The sequence below is a fragment of the Cyrtonyx montezumae genome, unplaced genomic scaffold, assembly GCF_038088225.1.
Source record: "Cyrtonyx montezumae isolate F1298 unplaced genomic scaffold, pur_monq_1.0 scaffold_14, whole genome shotgun sequence".
Taxonomy (NCBI): domain Eukaryota; kingdom Metazoa; phylum Chordata; class Aves; order Galliformes; family Odontophoridae; genus Cyrtonyx; species Cyrtonyx montezumae.
In genome coordinates, this window is record NW_027071870.1 from 5,985,710 (window position 1) to 5,998,994 (window position 13,285).

Genomic DNA, 13,285 nt, shown 5'->3' on the forward strand with positions numbered 1-13,285 from the left:
GTGACACTAATCACTAATTTGTGTCACCGCAAAGCAGCAGTTTTAGGTGTCACCCTTTTATAATAAGCTCAGCATCTGATTTACAGTAATCATAAAACAAGTGAACTATTGAACCGTATCAGTGGTTGATTATCAGTATCTGATTTTTGAAAAATAGACTTCATTACCATTTTAAGATCTTCCTTTCAAGATCCTCTCAGATCTAGGAATCTGAATTAGAATATTCAAATGAATCACTTTAATTAACGCAGATGATCTGGCAACTTGTATACAGCATATTTCATTAGGGCATATTAATGTCCTTCATGGTAGTTCTTGGTCCCTCTTCTCCTTTCCTTCCCCCCAGTTAATTTTTTCTGATCCCAATTCAAAGTCCATCAGTCCCCAGGATTGAGATGCAGTTTCTGTTTTCTCATTCCACAGCCTCCCAGGTTCTGCTATAGGAAGGGCCTTTGCACTCAGGTCAGTAAATTACGTGGCCTCTTAGTGGGCAACCTTGTTGAGGAAGGAGGCATCATGCCCTGGATGAATTCTTCCCTATTCCCCATTGTTATTTTCCTCCTGTTCTTTTCCTTGCCTTCTTATCTATCATCCGCCAGTGCACGTTCTAACAGCCTGACACATTTGAAATGAAAACAGTTCCCTTCTTAATTGTTTTCTCCAGCTTGTTCACCTGCATTTAGATTTCTTCTGTGGCCTGGTACTGTTCTGTGCTCCCCCTTCCTGGCCCAAAGGCTGCTGGGGTGGCTCTTGGCATGGGCAGGGGCTGCAGTTCTGCAGGTGAATTGCGGGCACGGGGTCGGGATGGGCGTCCTCAGTTCTCGTTCTGTATTGACCGTGGCTGATGCTCACGGGAATTTTGGAGCAGAGCGCGTGTTGACAATTCGAGAATATCAGTGCAGTTATGGGCCCTGCCCTTCCCAGATTTCTAGCTGTCTTTTCGTGGCACCATTCCCTTCTGCCTGTCCAGTAGTGATGAGGGCTGAAGGGAACGACGGTGTATTCCCTGTGGATTAATCACGCTGCCCTCTGCTGCTCCGTTTCGGCTAAGCTGATTTATCAGGATGCACAGGGTTTACCTATTCTTCAAGAGAACATTTTGCAACAGTGTATTTCTCCGGTTTAACTGGAGAGAATACCTCATAGATGACAAACAAACGCACTTTGTATCCCCTTTTTTTACTCATGCAATCACAATAGCCATTCTTGACAGAGGCATGGAAGGCTCTGCTCTACTGGCAGGATCCGTGCAAGCCAGCCATAGGAGCAGGACTTATATGAATAAAGAGAAGAAATCAAACTAATTCAATGGGCTTTTCATGGTCCTGGCCAAGAGGTAGTATTTTCTTTCCTGAAGTGGTAACTTCCTTCCAGCGCTGTGCTCCTTGCTGAAAAAAATACATTTTAGTAATCTTTGATAAAGAAAGCTCTTCAACTTTTAGCTGTTACTTTTCTGATAAACTCTCTAGTCTTTTAAGGTTTGTTTTGCATTGTCCTGGATTCACCAGAAACAGGTAAAGTTGTTGCGTGGTTGTCTCATCCAGAGACAGTTCTTGGCCACTCAGGTATTGCACATCATCATATAGCATCTGTGGGCTATAGTTAATATCTGCTTTTTTTTTTTTTTTTTAACATTTTCCTAGACTGCAAAATCTCTGTGAAGCAATTTAGCAGCTTCACTCTTAACTTCTTTGAACGTTAGCGATTTTCTAGAGCAATCTCTGTTTTTATCTTGTTTCCTCTCTAGGTTTATAATTTCAAACTGTTGTGGATGAGGAGTTCCCGTACGCTTCCAAGCTTGGCTTCTCTGGAAGTCTCAGTTACTTTTCTTCTGCTTCTTTTGACTCAGTTCTTTTCTGTGCCAGCATGGAAGAGTTTCAAAATAACACAAAGCAACCCAAATCAGCCTTCCTGCCCTGCAGGGCAGAGGGAAGCTTTCCATAGGCAGCTGCTGTTCCTGCAAGTCTTTTGCCAAAACAGGTCTCTTTTGTCTGTAAAAGAAACAAAGAAATTCATTGGGGGGGTGGGGGGGTAGAAGACATGTGGCCTTCAACTGTAGTGTCTGATTCTAAAGGCTGAAGGAGACATGGCTGAGTTTGGGCACAGGCCTCAGCACTGGCTGACATTATGTGCTCTGTCATGAGTAGACATTGTCAGCGGTGCAATGGGGAGAGGGGCAGCAGAGTTTGATCAGTGTAATATCCTGAGTTGCTGGAGAAGAGGAGAACAGGTCAGATCCCCACGCTGTTGTCTGCTGAAGTGGAAACTGCTGGGTGCCCTGACCTAGGGCCCCAGTGGGAGTGTGGGAGCACAGGGAACTGCTCAGAAGTGCACAGACTGGTGAGAACTGGGCTATTTCTGGTGGCAGTACTGGAAAGACTTCATTGCAGGCCAGCAGAAAGGAGCACCAAAGATTTCTCAGCAGAAGTGGTTTCATTTTAGTGGGAAAAAAGGGACATTTCTCAAGTATTTTGGATGCTGTATGCAAGTTTGGATAAATAATTTTGTTTGTGTGTTGTTGTTGTTGTTTTGTTGATTAGGTATTAGATTTTAAAGAAGGGCTGTTGACTGAACTTAGCAGCCTCAGCATTTTAACTTATGTGAACTTGGTGACTGGGGAGAACCTCACTTTGATAGGATTTCTCAAGGGATCTCTGGTCTTTTCTTAATTGTCATAATTGGAAAGAGTGTTTGTTTGAAGAAATCAGGGTTTGAGATTCTTCTCTGCAATGGGAATGTGACTTTGTGCTCTGTAGACAGTTTCCTCACTAAAGGTGTATCACAGGGCCAAGTACCTGCCACAGAGCAATGTAGGGTGACTTGAAAACCAGCTCTGGGAGCAAGGCCAGCCAGGATGCGTTGCTGTGTCCAACATTGCTCTGTTGCCTCCATTCCCATGGTGGGTTAGAGCTGGGGAGTCCTGAAAAGCTCAGTACTGAGGCCTTTATCTCTTTACCTTTTGGTATTCCTTTGATCCTTGTTACTTGTCATTCAATTCCATTCAAAGGAGTTCCAACTTTGGAAGTCATGTAAGCTTCATTCCAGCACTGATTTTTTATTTTCTATTTTTTGTTTGTTTTCTCCCTGGTTCCTTTCTTACATCATTTTTTTTTTTTTCATTTCAAGACTTGAATCCATTTCAGCAACTTTGATGCCTAATTCATCTGTTCCTTCTTTTACTCTTTGAGTAGGTCCAGCAGAGGGAAACTTTCCATAGATGACTCCTGTTTCCTGAGTTTATCATTGCCATTAACCATGGCATCAGTCTTGATGGCTGATGCTATTTTATCTGTTATAATTAGTAGCCTATTTCTCTTTGGTATGTAATGCCATTGGAGTGGTTGGTGGCGAAGGCTTTTTTCAGACTATCACTGAAGATCAGTTCTCTAACTGTGAATAGCCGTACAAATGAAATGTTCCTCACCTCATCCAGATGATAGGATTTTGATACAATGATAAACCACGCTTTCTGCTTGTTACACGTATTAGAGCATTAAATGTAACAGGTAGATGCCTTTCATGTCTTGAGGCAGAACCTCATTAAAATTGGAGGGTTTCACTAGGCAACATTAATCTCATATGTTTGCAATAACTTGAGGTAGCTGTAAGTAAAACCATTTATTACTAGGAAACTGCTGTTCATGCCTCTAATGCTTCACATGATTCCCATATTTTGTTTGATTACACGGTCTGAACAAAAGTTGCACAATGTACTTGCATGTCAAGGCTGGAAAACAGAGTTGTTCTTTGCTTTGTTAAGTCTCTGTTGATGAACTATTCTTTACAAGATGACTTTGGTAGATTTTTTTTTAAGGCTTCACATAGTCTGCCAGGTATTTTAAGAAGCTGTGAAACATAAATATGTGTGGTTGTGTTTCTTGTCCCTGGCAGTTCCACAGATTTTAGAAGAACTTCACACATCTGACTAATAAACCGAGCTTCACTTTTGATCCTGTAAACACTTACATGTATACAGATCTTTATTTGTGTAAAGGAGTGATGCTGAAATCCAGTGAGAATGTTTCCTTCAGCCAACTTCTTACATAAGCAGACTTACTGTCAAGACTTGGAGCCTACTGTATTAAAATGAACTGGGATAAGTTATGGTATAGGATGGGCTTAGGGCTGCTCTGGTGGGCAGGACTCCTGTGCTTAAGGAAGGTGCCCCAGGTTGCTGCTTTTGCTGGCCAATGCTCACATTGTGATTCAGCCCTTTATTTTTAGCTACATAATTGCAGCCAAGTGCTGAACAGAACATAGATTAGACAGCTGATTTTCATACGCAAATCACAATAACATATTGGGTTCATTGTGATTCTTTTTCTCCCCGGAATGGCATGAATCTGGTAGATTGTGTTTATTTTTTCTTTTGATACAAAGTTCTTGTTCTTGCATGAAGCTCTTATGGAAAAAGTAAATTAAAAAAGCAAAACATAATGAACATGACAGGATGAGTATTCATGGTTCTTCACATGATAGAGACACTTAATCGTTTTTTGAAATCTGTTTGTGGAAGACATATCACTTGCTTAGAAAAAGTTTCCAGTGTTTCTGGCTGTGGAGATAGGCTTGGAAGGCATAGGAGACAAATGTAGCCCCAGATTGGTATTGTTTAAAATCAGAAGAACAGAACTGGACTTTTCTCACCTGCTGAAGTTATCCTCCCTTTCCTCTGATTCAGAATCAGTCCATGCAAAAAACATCTGTGTCGCGGGCCCTCCCTGCAGCCTGCTGTCCTGTCCAACGCGTCCTGTGTGCAAAGTTGGCGTGCAGCTGCTGCCCTTGAACAGTTTTTGCTTATATAAGACTGGAACAAAAATATGCAGGCTGCTGTGCACACATAAAACCCCACAAGCAATAAAACAACCCAACAAACAGTGACTGAAAAATCAAGTTAAGCGTATGTTTGAGGTAGATTTGGGCTGTGATGCTGCCTGAAATGAAGGCTTTTAGTTGTTGCTATGCAGGTAGAGAAGCAGTTTGTCTCTCTGCTTGCAATGCTTTTTTATTCTGGTCTTGTTTGTTTTGTCCTCATAAATCTGGATACCGTTCCTATTTTGTTTTGCAGCATTTTTTTGCCTTATAAAACTGAATAAATGATTCTCTAAGTAAAGTGCATATTTAAAAAAAACTAGTTACAAATACAAAAATGTGATTGTGGAAGAGAATATATGTACATTGTTCTAGTATTTCCTGAGGGATTGCACTATATTATAGTGCACGTTATTTATGAAATTGTCTAGATACTCTGATCTTTATGTAGATTAGTTATACACTTGAGCTACTATGTGAATACTTTGAATCTTCATTTTTTTGTGAATTAATTTTTTGTGGAAGGATACAGAAATATATAGATGCTCAGAATGCTGGCAGGTAACAATGTTGCTGTAGTTGCTCCAGTGGTAGCATTTTTTAATAATGAGTAAGTTTTTATTTTAAAAAGTTGTTTTATTTAAAGATCATCAGTGTCAAAACCAATCTGTATGTATTGTATGTAACCTTAATATTTTATCCTATCATGTGTAAAAAAAAAATAAATATATATTTCACCAATAACCATCCAATCTATAATGATAACTAGAGCATTTCTTCAATAATTTACTAGTAATAGCACATCCAGTTTACTATTTATTCTAATAGATCTGTGAAGTCCTTTGTAGGATCAAAATTTTCTTCTGTTGACAAAAATTCCTTTTAGAAATACAACCTTGTGAAATCATTCCTTGTTCACTTTTCAATTTATGTTTTGTGACTTACTCGACTCATCAGAAAGTCACCTTGTGATGCCCATGATATGCAGCATGCTAGCATGTTTAAATGGTTTGGCTTTGTTGGGTTTGTTTCTATAGTTCTGCCTTGAGCAACAAGCTGTTAATTCTTGTCCAATTCTTGTCCAGTTCTGTTTTCATCGAATCCCAGAAAGGCTGAGGTTGGCAGGACCACCTGGATCCGTGTGGCCCAACCCTTGCTCTAGCAGGGACCCCTAGAGCAGGTGCCTAGGGCCATTTTCAGGCAGCTTCTGAAGATCTCCAAGGAGGAGACTCCACAGCCTCTCTTTTTGCAAAAATTATATTAATTTGGCAAAATATCTTTGCCATAAATCCACAGTTTGGGCGAAGATTGTTGCTCTTAAGTCATTGTTAGCTCATTGATGAAGCACATTAAATTATTTTGCTGAGAGTCAGTGTCAGGTTGGCAGATCTATTGTAACTTGAGTCATTCTTCTTATATTGCTGTTGTAGTGCTGGAGTTCAAACAGTGCTCTGAGGTCCCCCAGAGACACCATGAGTGGTCTGGATACAGCCGGAGGTTGTTCTGCCGCATCCCTTGGAGACAACTATCTGCATTTGTTGATTTGAAAAACGATCTTACTTACTAGTGGCTATTTGTCACCCACCACGATTACTTTTAGGCTCTGATGCATTCTGCTGTATTTAACGTTTGTTAGCCGAGAGTCAAAGCTCAGATTTTGAAGTCATGATCAGAAGATGTTTCCAGCATGAAATTTTAACTGTGCCTCTGAACCTGAGCAGGAGCCTGTCCTTTCCTGCTATGAAATCTGCTGTGAGTTGTGCCTGGAGCTCCTTCTGGTGCTCTGTGCACTGCCAAAACCCAGGGAGGGACTCACTTGGTGCACCCAGACCTGGTTTCATCCTAAGGTTTGCTGTCTACATTGTAACACATTTTCAAGCTCATTCCCCAATACACTAATAGCAGTTTTCTCACTGTCACTGAACTCAGGGCCATAGCAGCTTATGGCCAAAGATGGTGGAATGATGTAGATGCACGGACTGAGAGTGTCAGAAAATCATAATGAATAACTAATATAATTATATATTTAATATAATTGGGAAAAGGATAGTGAGATAGTCTAGGGGAAGATAAGATACAAATCAATGAAAATTCAACATGAAACTGAGGGTGGCTGCTGAAGCTTTTCCTTTTTTTTTTTTTCCCTGACTTATTGTGGAACTTTAAAGTTCAGTGATGAATGCAAGATGGGAGTTAAGATTGGGAATATGCCAAGGCAGACCTTGGAAGTGAAGAGAAAGACCCTGCTTATTGCAGGGACCTGTGGGTGGTATTTAAAGACAGGAGAAGTGAGCCAGAAAGATGGTTTAGTAGTAAAGTGACCTTTAAAGCATAGTGATGAGTGACAAAAAACTACATTTATCAGTCTGAAGGGAAATAATACTTGAAGTTGTCAAGACATGGTTTTAATGCAAGTTTAGATGAACTTTAGAAATATGACTAGATATAAAGGGCTGCATCCTAATGTGGTTGCACGGAACAAATCTGCAAGATTATGCTTTATCTGGAAGTATTTGACGTGGTGTCATAACATGGTTTACAGTCATCCCCCCAAAAGTGGTAGCAAATGGCATGGTTTTGAACTCTCAGTTTTGTTTTGTTTTGTTTTAAATATATTTCACAGTATTTATTGATGGTTTCTGTTTATCTCACAAAACAATTTTTTTTTTTGTGGAGGTGGTCATTTACTGTATTTCTAAAACATAGTTTAATCATCTTTTACTTGCTTTCTCCTTTCGTTTTTTTGATTTCCTGATGGATTCAAATGGTGCCTTTTTAGTAGCATGTCCTTCTTCCAGTTCCATATTTAGTCCTTCTTTATCTATAATGCTACTTTTCCTGAATTTAACTTTTAGGGTTTTTTTTTAATTGTTGTTTTTATGTTTGCTCACAGTTGTGGGATTCTATCTGAACCCAGAAGCTGTTGGTCACTGCTGTTCCCTCAGCTGACTTGGCTCACAGCTGTGACATGCTGGAGGCTGATCCAGTATTGCCCATCCTAGCTTGTGCGTTTAGGCGAGCTGCAAAACATGCTGTACTTCTTAATCATTTTGACTTGTGTGAATAATACAACTATACAAGTTTAGAAATGCTTCTCTGAATCTAAATTGAAAAAGTAAACATTCAAGGCTCAATTGGCCAAATCTACCTTTGTTAGTGAGCACTTATATGCATAGCCCCATCGGTTACTTACTGCACATTGCTTATCAATTAGCACAAAGCTGATCATGTGAAGCTCTGCTGGCCTTGTAAGTGCTGATAAAGCTTGTGCAGGGAGCAGTCTGTGCAGCACAAACTAACACCGTATCACTAATATGTTTTTTCTTTTTTTTTAACAGTCTTATGGTAAAGGGGCAAGAAGAAAAAATCGCTTCAAAGGATCAGATGGGAGTACATCTTCTGATACTACCTCTAATAGTTTTGTACGCCAGGTATGTGGTATTCAGCTTTTAAGTCTGGATGACTTGTTTGTGTTAATGTTCAAATAATTTTCTTTTATAAATTGTCAAATGAAAGAGTGATACTGTGGCCTGAGGTTTATTATAATTTTCTTCCAAGACAGAGAAAAATATTTGGTTGCTATCATTTTGATCTTGGCAGAAAAGTTCTTTTTCATTTCTTATTCATTTCCATGTATAGTAGTTTTCATTATTTTTGTTTCTGTAGTGCTGTCAGGTGATTGAAGCTGAAAGAGGAGGTGGAGTCTGATGGCAGTGCCTGAAGTGGCAACATTTGAAAGCATCAAAACCTACTAGTCCTGGGAATTTCCTGCTTAAAATAGTGCTGTGTGAGGCAGTGCTCACTGCTGTGCTTTTCCTCCCAGTGTTATTTAAAAGCATGGATTGGAGGGAGAGTTCCTGGCAGCATTGTGCTCATCAAACAGATGCTGAAAGGCCAGAAAAAGCTTGAAGGGGTGCTGCAGGGTCCTGTAGCCTGTTCCTTTGCATGTATATTTGGGATCCCTTCTTACATGGAGCCTCACTGGTATTTTAGACACAGGTGGGTGCTTGAAGAACAACTTGATCTGGTCAACAGAGATAATGACGAATGCAGTGAAGGGTTTTTGGCTACAGACCAAAGACGGCAAGTTTCTGTGTGCTTATGGTGGAGGACAACCCAGAGAGCACAAGGGGTGCTTAGTGCTATAGCCTGACTGCACCTATCCAAAGAGCCAGAAATACACTTGCTTGTGCTCTGCTGATTCAAGCTGCAGCATTATTTATTTATTTATTTATTTATTTATTTATTTATTTATTTTTGTGAAGGGTTTCTGGAACTCAGGAGGTTTAATTGTAGAGTTTTTGGTTTTACTATAAGGAAGCATCTGAGTTCCCTCTCATCCTTCCTGTCCTGCATGTGTCTGTCTGTCTCAAACCATTTAGTGGCTGTATTGCTAATGCATTAGCTGTTTTGGTATGCATTCTCTGTTTGCAAAAAATGTTCTGCTTTGTCCTGCTGTGATCATGCTAGTAGGTTTTGTGATAGACCATTGATTTGAAAGAGACAGATCTGTTGGATATAGGTGTGAAATATTACTTGACCGTGAGAGTTTGTCAGTGGTGTGAACAAGATGAAAGTGAAACCCTGGATCAATAAATCACTAATTTATGGCATTTTTTTCCTGTTTAAAAATACTCTGAAAAAAAGGCATTGTTTGGGAGTTGCAACAGATATCTCAGTCCTAAGAATTCTTTGTAAAGACTCTGTGTTGCTGTTTTCCTTAGCTCCTTGTGGATGTTGAGCTAAGCTCGGAACATTTTTAGCTGAGTACGGGTGTTTATTTTACACTGGATACACACAGTTCTTTGACTTTCTTGTTTACTTAAATGAGGTCTGAAATTAGTCTTAAGTATTTCTTCTTGGTATCTTTCACGGGAGCAGGGCAAGGAGGATGGATCATCAAACTCCACATTGATGTTGAGTTGTATTCTCATAGTTGATGGAGCTCTGATTACGGAATGTGGGGAATGATTCATCAGAATCTTGAAAACAGACTTATAAATCAGGGTAGGTGAGCTATAGTCTAAAGTAGTCTATAATTTCCAGGACTGTGAAGGGAACAAAGACCACAAATTCCTCAAGTGCAGATTTTTATAAAGCAGATTTGTGTTGCTCTCTAAGTCCAATTTTAATAGTTACGCAAGTTATACAATACAAATGCCTGAAGGGGAGGGAATTGAGCTGAAGGAAAAAATCAGAGATTGCTGAAGCAAAGCTCAGTTTTGATATGATATTGTTAGTAAAAATAATGAAGAGATGTTAATGGATAAATATATTACGTGGCATTGTCTAAAAATAAACATCACTCAACATTCCTAGGAAATCATGTGCAGGTAGACACTGAGTTGTAGCAGATGCATAGAAGTGTGTCTTCACAGTTGCTGCTAGGTGGTTTATTTCAGACCTTAGGCTGCATCTTCATCAAGCTTACCTGTCCTGATCTCGCTGGGACTGCTTACTCTTCTCTTTGGAGAATGAGATAATGAAAATATGCTCCATACATTAAGAAGAATGGGTGCAGTTGCTTTTTGCTGGCTCAGCTGCTGTGTATTGCCTTTTTTGCATCTGTCTTGGAGGATATTTTACACGATATAAATGAACTTAATTGTTCTGCCATAATCATCTATTTACGGGAGAAAAAATGCATCCAAGAATGTGATGAAGTGGATAAGTGCAGCAGACAAGTAGGATGGACAAATAAATCCAAAACCAGTAGAAGCAAAGTTCTATTATATTTCATTGTTGCCTTAAAACTGGGAAGTCAGTTTTGGCTTGGCAAGTAGTTTGTAGGTTTGTTGGCAGTGATTGTGATCTGCATGTGGGATGCACACAACCTGTTTATTTCAGCAGTGCTCATTGTGCCTACTGATGCTTTTTTTTCTTTTCTTTTCTTCCCCTTGACTTGTTTCCTTTCATCTCACTTCCTCTCATATTTACCTCCAAATTTATCCTGCAACTTCCACGGGCACCTCTACAAATGCTCCTATCTATGCACAAGAATGATTCCTGGAGTTGTCCTGAGCATTTATTGCTAAAAGCTGACTATGTTCCTCATAAACAAGAAAGAATGTCTGGAAAGTGCTTTTGAGTCATCTGCAGCTGACCTAGCCTTTCACTGGGTGAGCGGGAAAGGCAAGCAGGTTCTTGCTGCAAGCACTGCTGGGAAGTGGTGCTGGGTAAGAGAAAACAAATGTGTCTAGTCCCGAAAAAATGTGTGAGAATAGCGCAGTGGAGGTTCTATGCAAGAGCAAGTTGGAAAAAGGACTCAGTCATTTCAACCCATGGAAGTACTGGGCATCTGAGCTAAAGCTACTGCAGGAGCGGGCAGCTGGTGTCTACTTTTTGCACTGACAAAGCTTTATTGTGTTTGTGTTTGTCCATATCCTTAAGGGCACATGCACCTCTGGCTCCGGTATGTTCCTGGCATGTTTCCTGCAGTGTGTACCAAATGCTACAGTAGTAGAAACAATGCCAACTTAGTTTTATTTGAATGAGAGAGGAAAAAAATAGTATTTTATTCAAATTGCTTGAAAATTGCTGCTGTTGTATAAGGAGGATGAAATGCACCCTGCATGACCCTGTGCACAAAGATCTGTTTCATTTAAATTTGTTTTTCAGAGTAATGAAAAAGAGTAGAGCCATTTATCCAGTGCTGTTACAGATACATATAGAAGAGGCATTAAACTTAAGCAAGAGCAATTTTATATATAGAATAGAAATTTTAAAGCAGTTCTTTTCAATACAGTTAAATCTCATCAGTAATGTGAACTTTATCCATTGGTATGGATTTTAATTTCTATTTTTTACTTATGATACTGAAATCCTATCAGGTTTTAGGAAATGGCTTAGGATCATATTTCAATCTGTTGATTATTATTATTATTATATGTATTTTTTTAAGAATTGTTTCACTTTGTCTCTAGAGTGTTATTTATGATGTTAGAGCATTAGGAAATAACAGCTTGGACTTCCTTCCATTTATGAGCAGCTCCTGCTTGACTTTTCAACAGCTGGAGAAGGAAGAATTTTTTTTCCCTATGCTGTGAACTCATATTAGCAATTAAGCAGTGTATCTGGGAAGGAGAAACACACCATGTTTTAATCGACTTCTAGCTAACTGTAATCAGTTGTCTTTAGGGAGCTAAAGAACATTGTATTTTCACCATCTTTCCTGAGGTTTGGAGTGATAAGCAGCTTGTTCTTGGGGTTAGCTATGAAAGACTGAATTGAATCTGATCCGTACTTGCTGCCATTTTGCCTGATGCATGGTAATGATTTTGTTCCCAGGGGCTTTTCAGAATACCCATCAAACAAAATATTTTGCAGACAGCACTGTGGCACTTCCCAGCAACATTATTTTAAGCACTTGCATGTTCTGATAGCATTACATATTTTGTGCTTGCACTTCTGGACCTGTCTTTGTCAAGGTTTTATTTTAAATCCTAATGATTAATCACAGAGGCAGTCTAAGTTGCTGGGATTTCTGTGTATCACAAAGACAGATTAGGTTGTGAAATAGACTGTGTGCTACAGACATGCTTACTGAAATATTTAAGGTTTTATAAATCTGTGGGTTTTTTCTGCCTCTAAACGTTGGCTTGATGCCTGTTACACTGTGTTCACTCAAAAACACAGCTATAAATAATTATGTAGGGAATTCATTATTCTGCTACTTTCCTCTAAGGACATTTGCTTAGCTGTGTAATTACCTATTGAATTTTATGAATGGTAAAACTAAGATTTGCACTAAAATCTATTTGAAAATATTGACTTAGTTTTGTTCGAAAACAAGCCTCTTAGCCTTGAATTCAACAGAGAACTGGGCCGTGTCAGGAATGTGGTCTTGTATTTTAATTGATTTTCTTCAAGATATACAGCTTAGCTTTGATTTACCCTTTTGTGAGGGGTTGAACTGCTATATTTGTATCTTACACTCAGGCTGCCAGTGCACTTGCAGTGCACTCAGGCTGTGCACTTGCAGACTGAGCCACGGAAGTCAGTTGTGCAGCGCAGGAACAGACAGTGGCTTTAAGCAGTCTTAGTATCTTCTGCTAAGAGCTGCCTATGCTTTCTCTGCTGGGACTGTTCTGGTTTCTTGAAGACTGTGTGGCCAAATTAACTAAATTTAAAAAAAAAAAAAAGCTCTTTTATAATTAAATATACTCTTACAGTCTTTGTGTGCCTCTAATGATGAGATGTGTTTGGCTTGCAGAATAAAAAGGAGCTTTTCAGGCTTGGCTTTAGCTTACAAACATAATAAAACAACCTGTGTCAAATTTCTGGAGGTACTGTTAAACACTGATTGTAATACACAAAAATATACCTAATGTTGTGCTTAATTTTACCATCTTTTGTTTGTGAAGTTAATTTCTGGGCCTATTTTCTTAGGTTCTTCTTGTCTTTGTTCTAATTTGTACTGATTTCACTGAAAGCAATGCCTGTGGATACATGCTATGACATCTGTTTATTAGAA

At 39.3% G+C, this 13,285-nt stretch overlaps 1 protein-coding gene across 4 annotated transcripts in view; it reads left to right on the plus strand.

Annotated features, from left to right (window-relative positions):
* Window positions 1-13,285, plus strand: part of CACNB2 (calcium voltage-gated channel auxiliary subunit beta 2) — a 229,735-nt gene that overhangs the window by 2,175 nt on the left and 214,275 nt on the right. For all 4 annotated transcript variants that reach the window (XM_065731335.1, XM_065731336.1, XM_065731337.1 and 1 more), the window contains exon 2: window positions 8,151-8,243. In XM_065731335.1, the coding sequence (XP_065587407.1) occupies window positions 8,151-8,243 (93 nt within the window). The remainder of the gene's footprint in view (window positions 1-8,150; window positions 8,244-13,285) is intronic.